The sequence below is a fragment of the Halichoerus grypus genome, chromosome X, assembly GCF_964656455.1.
Source record: "Halichoerus grypus chromosome X, mHalGry1.hap1.1, whole genome shotgun sequence".
NCBI lineage: Eukaryota > Metazoa > Chordata > Mammalia > Carnivora > Phocidae > Halichoerus > Halichoerus grypus.
Genome location: NC_135727.1, coordinates 100,864,563 through 100,882,513, shown reverse-complemented (window position 1 = coordinate 100,882,513; position 17,951 = coordinate 100,864,563). Strand labels below are relative to the sequence as shown.

At 35.6% G+C, this 17,951-nt stretch overlaps 1 protein-coding gene across 1 annotated transcript in view; it reads left to right on the top strand.

The window, feature by feature from the left end:
• The window catches only part of CFAP47 (cilia and flagella associated protein 47), a 495,766-nt gene that overhangs the window by 422,984 nt on the left and 54,831 nt on the right, over positions 1–17,951 (top strand). The window contains exons 59-61 of the mRNA XM_078064042.1: positions 3,842–4,001; positions 5,408–5,502; positions 9,318–9,470. Of these exons, the coding sequence (XP_077920168.1) occupies positions 3,842–4,001; positions 5,408–5,502; positions 9,318–9,470 (408 nt within the window). The remainder of the gene's footprint in view (positions 1–3,841; positions 4,002–5,407; positions 5,503–9,317; positions 9,471–17,951) is intronic.

Here is a 17,951-nt window from a genome sequence, read left to right as displayed (position 1 = left end):
CTGTATCTCTGTGTCTCAAATGAATAAATAGAATCTTTAAAAAAATAAATAAATAAAAATAAATAAAATAAAAATGAACCTCCCAGGATGAAATACTTTCATTACTAAAATGAGGATTATGCTCATTTTACTCTCTTGAGAAGATTTTCTTCTAAGAAGGCAGGAAACCTCATAGCCATTAAAGCATTGTACAGTTTCTGTATTTCAAATGAGAGATCAGTGCATAAATATTTCTAACACCTTTAATCAAAAGAGCAATCAAAATAGCAGTTTTAAAATATACTGAATAAAATTTGAATGCTAAGTGCAACAAGGCCATAGGAGATTTCAAAGGCAAAACAGTAATATCACACTTTGTTATGTTTCTCAGATACTAAGCATAAAGTATTATCAGGGTTTTGAAAATTCTATAAATAATGTATACCTCTCATAAAATATATAATTCCATAAAATTAATTATATAAAACAAAATGTGCATATTCCCCCCCAGATGCTTATTAGGGTTTTGAACTTAAAGAATGATAACTGTAATAGAAAAAAGTAAATATATATGTGGTTAGTTTGTGTGGTTACCATATGGAAATGGGATAAAACAGAAAGAGATAAGCTCAGAAAATGTTTTGAGTTTAGAATATGTTTATCAACCTAACGAGTATAATAATCATCATACTAGCTGGATTACCTTGTCAGAAGATAGAAAAAAACTGATGTGGTTCCTCTCAGCTTCCTGCTAAATACGTATTAAGATGCTGAAATAAGCCTCTAGCAAGACTGAAAATTAAAACTGGCCGCAAAGCTATTCCAAGAACCTAGAAGCACCTAATACAATGCCCAGATGAGAAATATAAGATAAAGTCCATATGCTTGCTCTTGGATAGATCGTGAATAGATAAAAATGTCAGTTATCCCAAAAGTATAAATGTAGGGTGATTCCATTAAATGTACTGTTTGCCACCCCATCCATTTCCTGGAGCTAACTGTTCATTCCAAATGTAGGAAAATTCTTTTAAAAAATGAGCTGGAGGAAGAGGCAGTTAGTCCCCCTAAAAAATAAAGCATCTGTGATTATAACAATGTGGCATGTACAAATGAAGAGAAAGAAAGACTGAAGAAATCTAGGGAATCCAGAAAAAGAGTAAAATATATATGGACATGCCATGAAGGTAGCATTTCAAGTCAGTGAAATTTTTAAATAAGTGGTTTTGTATTATTAGTCCCATATAGAAAATCAGTAACATTGGATACATTCTTCTTCATTTCATATGTATGGATAAATTACAAATGGATCAAATAACTATAAAAATGAAAGCATATAGGTATTAGAAGAAAACATGGGTAGATTTTTTTGTAAGGTAGAAGTGAGGACAGCTTTCCTGTCTCTACTCAGAGTGTTGCACAGGATAATGGGAAAACCACAGAAAATAAAACTCAGTTGTGAGACACAAAATGAACTTGATAAATTCTCAAAGTTCTTTTCAATGTTACATTTCAGTGATCTCATGGAAGTTAATAATAGCACAGTGATTCTTACTATTCAAACATATAATAACAGTGAAGGAGACTTACGATCACTTCAGCAGGAAACTATTTCTACTTGTAGACCCGGTAAAACGTTATGGCCACAAATAGGCTACTGGATTGTTAACTAAATGGGCTTATTTATCATAGCATTGTCTTTCCATACTTTCAATTCAAACATTATAAGAAAGCATGATGTTGGCAATGAATTACCCTTTTGTATCTTTGTCTTGGCTCCTTACACCATCTAAATGTCTAGGTTTTATTTTTAGTCATACTAAAATCTATTTTTAGTGATAATATAGAATTTTGTAAGGGTAAATGATCATTTCTAAACTTGATTTCCTTGGGGATGCATGGGTAATTTATTCTGACTCAGCTCTTGCTCTTTTTATTCCTATTCCAACTCTTTATCTTCTCCTCTTGCTACTTTTATCCATTTGAATGCAGTGATTCATTAAGCCTCTAGAGTTCATGAAGACAAAGTTGAAGATGGCAGACATTGTTTAGATATCTTAGTAAGCAACACAGTCTTTCACTGGGACTTTGGCAAGTTTTTTAACCAAATTGTCTCACTTTTTCCACATCTAAAATGAGAAACATAGTAGCGTGTAATTTGCAGTGATTTTCTGAGAATGAAGTTAGGTATTGTGTGAAAAATACTTAGCACAGAGCCCGGGATATAGCAAGTACTCAATAAATATTAAGTAGTAATCATATTAATTATTAACTACTATTAACTATGCTATGAGACAGAACATTTTCATTTCCTGGAGTAAAATTTAAAATTTAAAAATTTGTAAGAATTTTGAGACGGGATGTTTTGCAGAGGGGCCATTTTCTGATTCTTTTCTTGATGTTCTTAATAGTTTAGTACAGTGTTCTTAGCTGAGACAAAATGGCTTTGAAAATCATTGACTTTATAACAAAGAATTTTAATAACCAGAATACAGTTAATAATCTTTTCTTATAAAGAAATAATGTTCGTAAGGGAGACGAACCATGAGAGACTATGGACTCTGAGAAACAAACTGAGGGTTTTAGAGGGGAGGGGGGTGGGGGGATGGGTTAGCCCAGTGATGGGTATTAAAGAGGGCACGTATTGAATGGAGCACTGGGTGTTATACGCAAACAATGAATCATGGAACACTACATCAAAAATTAATGATGTAACGTATGGTGATTAACATAATAAAATTAAATTAAAAAAGAAATAATGTTACTCTTCAAAATAAAGGAAGACATCCATCCCTCCGAAATCCTCACTGCTTTAAATAGCCAGAAGCTCACCATGCTTCCAACCTCTCAATACTTGTCCAATAGGTAGAACACATTGTTTTTCAAAGGGTGGCCACATGACCATGAGCTACTTAAACGTGCAGCTTTTGGGCCCCAGCCCAGACTGAATAAGTCAGAATCTATAGGTGGAGCTTAGCAGGCTCCTGTCTAACAAGTTTTCCAGGTGGTTCTTATGTAAAGGTGGAAAAATTTGAATTTTATTAGAACAAAAGAAAATGCTGTCAGTATTTCTGTCTTCTGGTTTTTACAACCTGGAGTGGATCCCCCTTTCTTTCACACATAAGCTTTGGCTTCCCTCGTGGATCAGTTAAATAAATGAACAGTTTACTGGTAACAATTTTGGTACTCCAAGCAGAAACCTGGAGCTGTTATGGCCTAGGGAAAAAAAAAAAAACACACAAAGTATTAGAAGGGTCAAAAATTGCTGTACTTTGGCTTTTGCAAAATGTAGTCTAAGTAATGTATGGTGATTAACATAACATAATAAAAATGTAGTCTAAGACTTGGGGGGCACCTGGGTGGCTCAGTTGTTTAAGCATCTGCCTTCCATTGTGGCCTGGGGTTCCCTCCTCAGTGGGGAGACTGCTTTTCCCTCTCCCTCTGCCCCTCCCCCATCTCATTCGTGTGTGCGTGCACACACGCACATGCACTCTCTCTCTCTCTCTCTCTCTCTCAAATAAATAAATAAAATCTTGTAGTAAGACTTGGAAAGACTCATGGGTTTCATGGTTCTTTTATCACTCTGGGCACTTTCTACATTTCCTCATCCCTTCCAGCCTCATCAGGAGAAGCTTCTTGCCTCAGGATAAAATGTGTTTTTTAATAGGGTTAATGGCATTTGAGGAAAATTAGTGAAGCCAGTGAAGTGCGCTTATAATTTAGCACAAACAAAGCATTTTCTTGCTCAGACGTGATGTTGAAAAACTGATAGGCAGTTAAGGGGATTAGGAGATTATTTTCGGCTGTTAAAATTATATTCTGAAAATGTTTACCACATTTGAAATTATTTTTGTGTTTTTTACAGGAATCACATTGCCTCCTAAAGGGAATATAGATATCCCAGTGTTATTTATGCCCCACATTATGAAATTACACAGAACAATGGTCATTGTTCAAATGATGAGGGCGAATAGAGAAAGTTGGCCTATTGACAATTTTGATGAATTGAGCACAAAGATGAAAAGGTAACTTTTCAGTAAAGACATTGAAGGAAAATGATTTTATTTTGACTGGCACTGACGTGATCACTTTCTTTTCTATGTTATGCAATGTAAAGTTCATGATTTTATATTCTCTGAAGTGTTGAAATTTATATGTTCGGAAGAGGAAAATACATTTGTTATATGGGTATAGTATATATCATTTGACGATCAGAGGGATTTGAAGTTCAGAGTGATGAACAAGTCAACCTTAAGTATCATGTCAATGAATCAGAATCAGAGACATGCAAGGGGACTCTTTTTGACTGGGAAAATAGTTATTGCTGAGACAACAAATAATAAATCTCTAGAGAACAACCTGAAGCAGCTTGTCTTGGCGGAGTATGGGACTGGTGATGCTGGCATTCACCAAGTGATGGCCCTGTGCCAGGTGGGTATGACACCCCAAGGAAATGCCGCCATGACTACCACCATTACCTGTGTCGCTACCAGGATGAAGAGTGCCCGTGCCCTCTTTGCTTCACTGAAATTTAAGCAAACTCCAATAATGATACAAAATGTGTATGTCTTCTCTGCTTTTATAGTTTCGTTAAATATTTCTTCACATTTAAAACAATTCTTTTCTGTGAGCCCATTAGTGTCCATTCTGCCACGATGTTCACCCTTCTAACAGTCAAGACTGCCTATGTATTTGTGGGTCCCGGTGTGAAATGAAAATGAGGGGGCCCTCACTTAAAAATGGTTGAGAATTTCAAGACAGTTACAGTGGTGTACTAAACAAGCGTGGAACAATTCTAGGTGTGGAGTCCTTGTGCTGTTTGTTGTGCAAGTCATGTGCTCGTGAAGCTGGTCCTGCCTGCTCTGTCTTATGTTTCATTTTTAACAAGGAAAGCCCATTTTCAACAATGACCAGAACCATTCTGTACTATTGCTGTTGTCTTGATGGTGTATGATGGACTTAGAATATTTTGACAAATGCCCTCTTTCTTTTAACAGATAACCCCCAAAAGTAAATTCTTTGTCACTTTCTTTGTCACTGTACTTAATGGCATTTTTTGTGTTTTGTGTTTGGCCTGTCCAATTTAGAATATAACCCATAGGAACTATATTGCATCTGATTAATCACATTTTAGTCTCATCAATAAATACCAATACTGACTTTTAAAAGCAGGGGAAAAGTTCTTCGTTTTTAACTTACATCTCATGATCTTTGTGTTACATTTTTCTTTGTGATAATTTCCCAGGGTTTGCTTTGAAATGTTCATAACATTTGCAGAAAGTGTTTTGTATTTCATAGTTTCTCTCTGCCAAAGTTTAAATTCATGAGCTTTGCTAAAATACCATTAAGCTAATAATGAATATTCTATTTTATGCTAATATTGAAAGTGTTCTTGTTTTTGTTCACTCTTCCTTATTTAATTTCTCATTAGAACTATGGGAATAAAAAGTGGAGAAATCCAAGCAATACACTGGATATACCCTATTCTTGGACTTCCACAGGCATTACATCCTAAATTCCCTCAAGGTACGTATATTTTACAGTCAGAGAACACCAAGATTCTAAATGATCTTAGAGGCTCCTTTAATCCCATCTTTTCTTGTACAAGCAAGAGAACTAAGGTCCAGAGAAAGTAAGTCGTGAAGTGAACAGCCCTACTAGTAGGAGTGCCAGCACTGAATCTGGTCTCCTAATCGTAAGTCCAATGATCTTTCCACCAAACCACACCATTTCCTGTTGTTCTTCCTGTTGGTGAAACCTCAAAATCAGCTAAGATAGAAATAACATTAACTTCAGGCCCCTTTATTCTGCATTCTGTGGGGCACTTGGAGCCCTGCTCTAGGTCTTTAAGATTCCCAGGTACTTTGGTTCTTGGGTCACACTTATTTCCCAGATTCCAGCTTCTGTGTAACTCTAAGTCTCATCCAAGAACTATCCTATGGGGATACCGATCCCTGTATTCTCTGTTGTCCCAGACACTAAACTTGTATGATGTCATCCAAAAACCAGTCAGAACATACTGAAGTTTTCAAGGAAGTTCACTTCCTTACCATACACACAACATAAAATCCTTACTCCTAAAATGCCTTTCTTTTTCTCAGTGACCCCTCTTTTTCTTTTCCCCTGCTCCAAACTTCTCTCAAGTTTCTGTGTGTTCTCCTTCCTCAATACTCTTCTCACTTCTTCTGCATTCCTTGATTTTCCCATTTTCTTCCCAGAGTAAGCCTAAGAAATGCAATTCCTCTTGGATATCCATAGAGCCACCTCTTACCAGGCCTTACTCATAATTCTTCATAACTAAGGCACGCTGAATTGCTCAGCCCTGCAAAGAGATACCTCTTTTGGAGCCCCTCTCTTGAGCAATATGGATGACCTGAGAGAAGTCTTGAAATTTTGAATTTTTCTTCTCCTTCCGGTACCGATCTTTGGTAGTGAAACAGAGTTAGTCCTGTACTGCCATATATTATGTCACCACACTTCAGAAGAAGAGAAAATAGTAAGTTTTGCTCATGGATAACAGCATTTCCCCAGATACACTGAAGGCCAAGGTTACCTATTGCCTTATGTCATTTAATTTTAAAATCCACATATCTAGCAGTACCTTTGACAGTAAATGTCATTTGTCTTACTTGAAGTATTTTTGCTCTTAAGTTAAAAAATTATCAACACATAAATGTTTCAGATATACTAAATTATCCTCTGAATGCTTCACAAACATGCCAAAATGTTTCTTTTATTTCCTCCTGGAAGATCATTGTTTGTATACTTTCCATGGAGCCGAACGGTTCAAAATTTATAATACACTCATCTGATCAAAGTGATGTAATAAACCCTAGACATTACTCTGTTGAAATACTAACAGCAACATTGCTCATGTTGACTGCAGACACAGTTTTGTTTTTCCCAGATTAAAGATTTAAAGCAGATATTTTTCAGTCTGAAACAAAGCCTATGAAAACATAAAACGTAAATTTCTTGCACCGTTTTCGTCAAAGAAAGTTAAACATGCTGCAGAAACAAAAAGGCATTTTCCATCAAGTCACTTCTCTTGGTAATTATTCAATTTTTAAATTAAGTGTGAGTTCTATAAATAGCCTGTGTTGCTTTAGCACAACCCAGTAGTAACATCAGTGTTCTGAAACAGATTGTGTACTAGTTATTAAATCATTTTTGCAGAAGTCTAAAGCCTATTCTTGTAATTATTTTCTTCGTCTACAAATGCCCTCGAGAAAAAAATGAGTACAATTATATAAATACATATTGCTTACTTTCTGTACAGTCCATCCTTCATTCTTATGAACACATCAGACAGAACTTATTGCTTTCCCTGCTCAGCTGCATCACCTTCAATGCTTACTGTTTCTTTTCTGTTTTTCTGTGTCTATCGCTCAGGTTATTCTTAAACCCGGGGTACTTGTCGTTGTGTGAGCCACCTTTTCTTTGTGTGTATTCCTATTTGCTCCTATCCGTTGGGGCAGATAATTGGAAAAGGACTCTACTACTGTCACAATGTGAAGACAATGGAATGTGAATCCATTGTGATTGAGTAATCCGTACATTGCCAGGGCACTAATTTCCGAAGGACTTAGAGGACAAGACTAGTGACATGATACTAATTGTAACTTTGATCACACTAATTTCCAATTTAATGCTTTAAGGCTGAAGCTAATTAAAGCCAGAGAAGCCTGTACATTTTCCTCAATCATTTCAACCCTCTTCATTTACATCTTGTATTTCACTACTTATTCTAAGTTCAAAATGTTCAATATCAACCTGTATGTTTTAGAATTAAAAATAAATTTATGTTAGATATTTATAAATGTGGTGTGTAATGTGAAAAAACATAAATCTGAGGACGTTATCCAGTTGTGCAGTTTAGATGAATATATTATTATTGATGCCACAACAGTATAGTGTAATACATTTTAAAAGATTTTTTATATTATGATTCCTTTTTATCCCCTATATTAAATTTATGTTTTATGTGCATCGGAATTGATAAAAATATAGCATCTAATATATATATACACTTTTTTAAAGATTTATTTATTATTATTTTTAGAGGGGAGGAGGGGCAGAGGGAGGAGAGAGAGAATCTCAAGCAGACTCCTTGCTGAGTGAGGAGCCTGATATGGGCCTTTGATCCCACAAGACCCTGAGATCATGACCTGAGCCAAAATCAAGAGTCAGACACTTAACCAACTGAGCCATCCAGGTGCCCCAAGCAAATACATTATTTTTGAGAAGTAATATATTTATTTGTGTGGCCTCTAGTATACTTGGCCGCATGATATTATAGAGCTAATGCCAAAGGAATTCATTAATACTCCTTTGTGTAATTAGTAGTTGTATATAGACACAATATTTTGGTTTCTCACAAGATCGCTGACAACTTCTTCTGTACTTGATATAAGAAAACATTGAAATTTTATATATATATATATATAATATATATATATATAATGATTCAGGGGTGCCTGGGTGGCTCAGTCAATTGAGCATCCAATTCTTGGTTTCGGCTCATGACATGATTGTGGGATCGAGCCCTGTGTCAAGCTCCAGTCCTGCATCGGCTCCCCGCTCAGCAGGGAGTCTGCTTGAAGATTCTCTCCCTCTGCCCCTCTCCCCACTTGTTCTTTTTCTCTCTCTCTCAAATAAATAAATAAATCTTTAAAAATATATATAAAGTTTTAATGCTGTATATTAAATTAATATTATAATTACATTTTAACATTAATTTTAAATAATTCATTACAATTTTATTTTTAACCGTTAGTGTATTTTGTAAATTTAAAAACCATTTACAAAAGAAAATCAAAATATTTTACTGAAATAATTTAAATATGAATTTTAAGGTGCATGTGAATAAAGAATAAGAAATATTTTTGAAGTGTTATTACAAAATAAATGCTATAGAACTTATTTTTTTAAATTATTTGAAGGTATTTGCTGTAGTATTACTATGTAGGTAGAGTTTGGTATTTGCCACAATGAACATAGAGATAGCTGAAAAATTCACGTGTTCCTGACCACCAGTTGAATTATTGATATGACTAGGTGAGTTCCTGAATCAAATTTTACATCCTAATATAATCTTCTGTAATCTAATATATATCTTCCAGGTTAATCTCTGTCGTGCTATTTTTACATATTATTTAATATTCTTATTTGTTTCCAAAATGTCATTGTATATAGATATTGCATGAGTGTGTGTGTGTGTGTGTGTGTGTGTGTGTGTGTGTGTTAATGCCAGACACAATAAGTCAAAGTATGCAAAAGGATATTTTTCATGACATAATTTATTTTCTTCCATCTCAACTGGAAATATTTCTCTCCTGTAGTTGTCATAAAATGTCAGTCCAGGAAGCGGATAGAACAGGAGGTGGAAGTCACGCTGACTGGTGATTTTTTTGGAGAAAATCCTATCTTAGACGCGACAGATTTTGTAGTGATTCCAAAAAAGTCTTCATATGATTCTTATAAAGATATTGATGGTAAGAGAACCACAGTCATGGATATAAAAATGATAATAAATAAAAATTCAATTTCCTTAAATTGCAGGTTGCTGATTCTTCAGTTACATGAAAATCCACACCCAATATGTTTCAGTTACGATATATCTTTAAAATAGTGCTCAGCAAGTGTTCAGTGATGTTTGCTCTCTTCACATAGGCGGTTATTTCCAAAAGGAAAACAATTATAGTTGTTAATGGATTTATAAGAATAGATTATGATTCTGTCATCAGTGAGAAGAGTGAAAAACTGTAGTAACTCATTACCACATCCCTTCACTTTTAATCTCTTCCTTTATTCTCTTTTTCTGATTTGAGGAATGATTGAAACCATGTCTTGCAGCTTTAAGTTCAGAAACACAACCTTGATTAAATGTTCCTTATTTAAAGAAATTGAAAAATTGCCATAAATTAGATGCAATCCCCAAATAAATTTTGTATAATAATCCCTTTGGCATTTAAAGTCTTAAAGAAAACTTTTCAACAAGTTAATATGAAGATCTGGCAAAATCAAATCCCAGTGAGGCAAGGTTTATTTTTCAACTGTCTTCCAGATGAACTGAGGTAGACTGCTCCTATTTCACATTGAAAGGGAAATTTCCTATGGCAGTATTTTATTAAAATCAAGGCGGAGAATCGATGTTTATGTATTATTTAAAAAACAAACTGACTACAAAATTAAGTATGAAATTCCTGCAGAAACAAAAATATCTTCCCTAGTTTTCTCATTCATATCTATAGTTTTTTTTACTTCTTAGTATTATTATCTTTGTGTCTGATTTAATTATTTCAGTGATAAAAGACTATAAATGGGATATAACTGAAGAGAGAGACCAAATATATGAGTATAGAAAGAGTATACAAAAGGGACGCCTGGGTGGCTCAGTCGTTAAGCATCTGCCTTTGGCTCAGGTCATGATCCCAGGGTCCTGGGATCGAGGCCCACATTGGGCTCCCTGCTCAGCGGGAAGCCTGCTTCTCCCTCTCCCACTCCCTCTGCATGTTTCCTCTCTCGCTGTCTCTCTCTCTCTCTGTCAAATAAATAAAATCTTTAAAAAAAAAGTATATAGGAGTAAAATAGCTTTTAATTTTTTATAATATTGGCTATTTCTATTAAATAAGAAATGCTCATTTTAAACAATTCCAGAAATTTCTGAAGTGATACGGCTAGCCACCCTCAACTCAAGTCAGTCCTACTTGGATGGTTGTTACAACTTAATAAATTTGATATATACCCTCTTGTGCTTCCAGCCATACCTGAGGGGTGGAAACATGCTAGGAATTTAACCAGCTATTTTAACAAGACCAAATAACAATGACAAACAAGAGAGGCTTATTTCTCATTCTTTCTTTTTTTTTTTTTTAAGATTTTATTTATTTGAGAGAGAGAAAGAGAGAGTGAGAGCACGAGCAGGGGGAGCAGAAGGAGAAGCAGACTCCCTGCTAAGCTGGGGGCCTGATGCGGGGCTCAATCCCAGGACCCTGAGATCATGACCTGAGCTGAAGGCAGACGCTTAAACGACTGAGCCACCCAGGCACCCTTCATTTCTCTTTCACATGAAAGCCTGGACTTGTAGGTCCAAGGAGTGTGATGCCTGTGTCCCTTGAGATTATCCAGGGACCCAGGTTCCTTTTCTCTTGTTGCTCCACCATCCCCTGTGTTGTCTTCATCTGCATGTCAATTGAGGAGTCACATCTGCAGTGGAGAGCAAGCTGGTTCCCTTTAAAGCCATGACCTGAAGATGCACGCATCATTTCTACTTGCATCTCATTGGTCAGAACTCAGTCATATGGACACGTCTAGCTGCAGGTGAGGCTGGGAAATGTAATCTCTTTATCCAGGCCCAGATAAAATTTGGGGATTTTCTATTACTAAAAAAGAAGAAAGGAAAAAATAAATATTGGGAAGACAATGAGCAGTCTCTGCCATATTTTATTTACTCTGGACTGATAAAATCTATCTATGGTCAGTCCATCCAAAAGTACTTATTAAAAACTTATTATACGTTAAATATTTTTCTCTGGGCCTGGAAACTCATACCCCCCGCATATCTCTCCTACCATGAAACTCATGTCCCCACTCTAGGATAGAGTTTGAGTCACTTTCTGGGCAGCATGTCAAATCCCCCACTCTTTATCTTCATTTGTTGAAACTGTATTATGTAAAGCTGGGGAGTATTTTTTTGCCTGCCTTTCTCTGCATGCCTGCTTTTCTCTCTTCTCCGGCCCACTTTCTCTGCCTACTCATCAACTTATACACATGGCTCAGTTATGATCAGTCAACCCTCTTTCACTTTCCTGGACACCCCTTGGTGTCTTCCAAAATAGATCATTCAAACTAGGGTTTTGTTTTTGCAAACAAGCGGTCTGAGAGTAAATACAGAAGAGGGTCTGGAAATAATAAATATTTCTTAAATGAATTACAAGAATGTCAGAACAATCTCCCCCCCCACACAACACTCATATGATTTGGAAGGTAATATTTTAAAAACTTGAGATGGAATTATGAAATGAATACCTATGTTACATGTACCCAATATACTTCATAAAATCTTTGGAATTACAAAAAAAAATAGTTCACACTAATTATTGTCTTTTTATTGACTAGATATTGATAATATGAATTGTGTGAGTTAAGGAAATATTACTAAGTTGCACAGTGAGAAATTTAATTTTTAATTATGTTGATTTATTAGTTATTTCTTTTTTCTCTTTGAATTTTAGTGTTGTAATTGCAGAAATGCCAACTTAATCATAGACTGCTTAAATTTATAAAAAAATGAAATAAACTTATGTGAGGAGAGGGGAATTTTCTATTGCAAGTCTGTTCAATTGCTCTTTATTTTAAAGAATATCTGTTCATAATGAAATCAGACTGATGGAAACCATTTATCTCTGAAATGTTATTATAAGTTTAATACAGATTTTGCTTTAGTGAATCATGTAGTAGCATTAGAGAAATGTAGGAATTATAATTTTTACGTAAATGAAACCCTGCTGACTTTCTTTTCTTCAACCAATAGACAATACAAAAGGGAATTCTGATTGTTAATGCAGGTCACGGATAAAAATATCAGTGTAGATTAACCTCAGAGTTCAAATGTATAACACAACTCTCAATTTCCAGTGATAAATAAATGTAAGCACTTTTTATTGAAATGGAACATATTTTCATAAGCAGCCAACTTATAGTAAATGTACCCCAGTAAATGTCCAGTACCTTTCTGAAGTGAAGTAATTGTTTTGTCTGTCATCCTGCTGTGCTTAAGTGAATTTTAATAATTGAGTGTTCAGACCTTGATTTCTGTTTGAAACCTATCCTGTTGAAAGCAAAATGTTGATGTGTCTGTGACATTGTAAAGGAAGGTTAAAAAAAAAATGCTTGTATATAGGAACCATTTTAATATGTTCTTGCTACATTAAATTACTTATACTTTTGTTAGGTTGCAACCTAAAGAAATTATAATTCTGATAATAGAAATTGATTAAATGTTATTACTGGAAAAAAGTCCACTTCCTTCTAGATAAGCAGGGTCTATAAGGAATCTGCCAATATCATTTTGGGAGGTTTGAAAGGCATGTTAAGAAAATAGCTCTTGAAAATACACCTTTTGATATGGCTCATAGTTCACTGCTTCATTACTTTTCATGATGAAAAATAATACTTCATATTGAAAATAGCAATTTGGAAGGTTTGCAGACTTATCTCTTCCAATGATTCCCTTTAAAATAGCTTTTTCTATGCTCCATACTACCAAACTCAAGAAGTTTATTATTTGGCTAAAGACATTTTAATTTGTGAATGTTTCTGTTCTGAAGCATGTCCTATATAGAAGTAGATTTGCTCAATCCCCTCCCAAACTTAATGTTTTTCTCTGTCTTTATGGTACCTGAATATTTGATAAATCCGTTAACTTCTCCTTTGTCTCGGTTCCTTAAAGACATCGGTAATAACTTGATTCCTTTCCCTACCCATATTCGAAAGATGTAACCAACTTGCCTGCGCTCTGTAAGTCTACCTGCTTGCCTTTGCCTTCTCCCCTATTTCTTTAAGGACAGGTCTACCACAAAGTCTTAATACTATTTTAGTCTTCAGTATATGCAAAGGCAAACCAATTCTTTTTCCCTGTGTGTGTAATTATAGTTTACCCAACACATTAAATAGTGTTCAAAAGAGTCATGTTGTTCATTCCAGTTTTTCCTTCCTATCGTCCCTTAAATCCATTATGGTGGAAATTAAAGTCTCTTAAATCCATTATGGTGGAAATTAAAAACTCTCTGGCTTGGACTATGACGGGGTTTTAGGTGTGATCACTAATTAAACCCTTATATTCCCTCATCCAGGTTTATGACCAAATGAAAAGTAGATTAGAAATAAGGCAGATGGAGAGCAAAAGGTTACCTCTATTAATTATAAAAGTGAACTGAAATGTGACTTGGCAGTATGGACTCATTTGGGCTTATTAATACCTCCCACCAAAATGAAGTGCATTCACCCCAGACTAACCAGTTATAGACTCCTGGCAGGAGCAAACAACCCACACATGCAGAAGGACGAGAAAGTGCGCATTCTGGATTCAGGACATTAGGAAAGTAAAAGGTCTGCTCATCTGCTTACCTTCCATTCCTTCACCCATATTCACTGGTCAGATATGTTGCTTTTCCCCCCATGGCAAGTCATGATGGAGGAGGCAGATTGATGCTGAGATTTTTTTCCTTCTATACTTTTCCTCTCTTGTGAGTGAATAGGCCCCTCTATGTAAACATGGTAAGTAGGAGATCAGAATCCCCAACACTCCCTTCCCATCAGTCTCCCTTTATCTTCATCATCTTTCCCGAAGAGTCCAAAAAACCTTACCAAGCCTCATTACATGAAAATGCCAGGACCTCTCTGTTCTCCTTCCACCCTGATTCCTCACACACACCATTGAGTTAACCAGGATTGATCACCTTTGTATTTTTTTCATTCAACAACAATCTTGCAAGCATCTTTGCCGCCAGATATTTTGCTGAGCCCCAGAGATGCCAAAATTAATAAGACACACAGAATGTTGTCAAGAAATTCAAAGAACATCTGTCCAATGTGTCGGATTTATGCACCTGCAGTATTTAAATCAATTGGTATTGCCCTACTGGAATAATATTATATATGGATATTTAGACTGTATTTTGCACTTTCACTTCTATAAGATTACAGATTATTCTGTGTGGGCACAATCTGCCCCATAATTGTATTTATTATTCTTACATAATTCTTGGTCTATGCATTCTTTGTGCCTGCCTGGGGATTAGTCCAGTGACTATCTCTATGAGACTTTTTCTGTGGGAATGGTTTTATTGTTTAACTCCATATCAGAATCATGCCTCTTTCTTTTATTTTCCAGATGTTCTATAACTTGAGGCCATTGTTCTTTGATTAATCTGTTATGTTTTCTGTGTGTCTGATTTGCTAGTTTATGTGTCACATTGGTCTCTTTTCCGTCATCTTGCTGTATGTTGTTTGCTGTCATATGTAAATTCTCCTGCCCTGTTTGGTCTGTAATCACAAACAGCTCCTGAAAAACCTGTCATTGGTCCTTCCATGATCCTACCTTGGCCTCCAGATTTGATCCTTTCCTCTGCTTTTGTTCTTTTTACTTTCTTTGCTCAACTCACTCTGTTACGGCTTCTGTCCTAACTGTTCTAATGAGACTGCCCTTGACAAGACGGTCACCCTTAACCTGTATGCCTAATCCTATGGTCAGATTTGTGTCCTGAGCTCACTCAGCCTGTCAGCAGCATTTACCATTTGACCCAGCTGAAGAACTTCCTGCTCTTAGTTTTCATGACTAGTCTTATTATTTATTATCTCATTGGTTGTCTCTCCTCCATTTCTCTTGTTGGCTCCTCTTCTTCTGACCAGAATCTAAATGTTTTCGTGACCAAGGGCTCTGCCCTGAGGGCCACCACACTCCATTGTGCCGGTTATGTCCTGCACATTTCCAGAGGCTGCTGCTAATGGTATCTTCTCAGCAATTGTGCCACATGACCAGCCTCATATCATAGGTTGTGAAGTATAAAGCCAGACACCTCGGGTTCTTCCATTTAATCTCTTTAGGGCCTTGAGAGAATTACTTTACCTCTCTATAAACTTAGTTTCTTCAACTGTAACATGGAGATAATAATGGTATCTACTTCCTAGGGTATTTCTGAGGATTAAATATGTAAATGCATGGAATCCTTAGAAAGCGTATGGTTCTCAGTATGTGTTCCATAAGTGTTAGGCCTTACCATTATTGTCATGCAAAGCTCTAGTTGGGTATTTTGTGACAGTGATGTAATAGAGTGCCCATCTTCAGTCACTGACAAATGATGTTTTATAATGGAAACATGGTCCTCCCAATGTCATTCAGTGGGTTTTCTCATTAATGCACAGAAGAATATTCTATGAAAAAGAAAGTACAAAAATATGGTGCCTAAATATTGGATAGAGACTGAAATTGGAACTTTGCTGAAAGTTCAGGTCAAATATTCACGTTGCAGAAGTCCCTTTATCTTTTCTTCTTGGTACCTTGTTTCAAATAAAATGTGTAAGAAGAGCATCAGATATGAGGCCACTTTCTTCCTTTAATTTTTCATTTTGTAGTTTACTGTACTTATAGTCATAGCAGAGGAACATGCAGTTATTTTAAATTAATCAAAATGTCTGGTCTGTTAAATGACCTTATGAAAGTGAAATAAAAACATGTCAGTGAAATGCCCCTTCAGAAAGATTTGTAACTTTATTTTTTTATTAAGGTTTTCAACTTTATAAAAAAAATAGTAAGAGTGGTTCATTCTTCATTACCTGTTCAAAGAAAATAGCTTTAGTGAGTTTATCCAGCCTTCTCTGTTTTCTTTGAATACTTTGCTGTCTTCATCTATATCAAATTTGTCTCCAGCACTCCATTCATTCCTTATATGATTATGATATTCTAACAAATGTGCATGTCTATTAGTGAAGGGAAAACTGCAGAAATTTAGGGAAAGAACATGAATAACAATGTTCATTATTCTTTGATAGTCATTTTTCCATTATTGAGACCTTTCTGTTGGGTTTGCTTTGACATGTATTTCTTACAGATTAAAATGTATATGGTATAATAATACATAATTTCAAAGTATATTTTGTAAATTAATTTGTTATAATTCAATACTTTCTGATTATCATATTTAGTCAAGTGTTCTCTTTTAAAAAAAAAATGACTGATATTCTCCCACATTGAATAAAATTCAGTCATTGCCCTGAGAAAATTCACCTTAGTAATGAACCACTGGCCAACGTAGCTCCCACTGCATGATTTATTGGCACTATGATACAGGCATTAGGTTGAATGATAAGTATACAGGGACACTATCTGGATGGGAGACATGCCCCTTCTGTTCAATATAATGACTCTGCTGCCATACCCAAATGATTATCACCATTATTATTTTGTGACACAATAGATAGATATGGACATGGATATAGAGAGATATAGATATCCTACTCTGAAGTTCTCTGAAACCTGTTTGATTAAATATTTTGTATATATGTGGAGGGTATGAATACAGGACAGAAGTGATAAGCTGGGGATTCTAGTTGCCAGTCATGCCTGCTCACATATCTCCCACTTTATACAGAGCAGGGCATTATTTGATCTTAATCTACATCTTCCTCTCACCCTCATGCAAGCCACCAGCTGGCCTGAACTACCATGGAAACTTCCTTAAGTTCTCTTCTAATCCCCTTTTGCTCATTAAAAGAGCACATTACTGACATACTTAAAACATTCAGTGGCCTCCTGTTATTCTTAGAAGTCCCAATTCCTCACCATACCCTGTATAGTCTTGCCTACTTTGCCCACTTCATCTTTTGACAAATTCTTGCCACTTCCTCTGCTTCATCCACATAAGTTCTTTCTCAACTGGGCTAAGGTGGTTTCCCCTCTGGAAAACTCCCCCATGCTGCTCTGATGAAGCCTAGGGGGCATTTTCTTAATTTCTACATCCGGGTATCCTTTATCACCTTTCAATTTTGGTGTATTGGTTTCCTCCTCAGGACCTTCATAGCCAGGTTCCCAGGACAGATGCTCTCATGCCTCTTTTACTTCTCCGTAATAGCGGTTATCACAGTAATTAAAAATTAGTGGTGTTACCGGTAGTTTATTACCAGTTCTTGCCTCTCGGTCATCAGCTCCATGAGGACAAAAACCATACTTGTCATTTCAAGGAAAGCTTTTTACATGCTGGTAAAACACAACTGAAGTCAAATATGTTTTTATCCTATTAGTTTCATGAATTTAAGTGCCTTTTTTAAGGGTTTGCTAAAAAACAGTAAGATTTTCCCTCAATGTTGAAAAATTTGTTACAGTAGTCCCAAGGACTGTTGACTTATAACTTCGAAATTGTAATGTGTATTAAGGGAAACTACACTTATTTAGATACTTTTTTTTTAGAAATGTG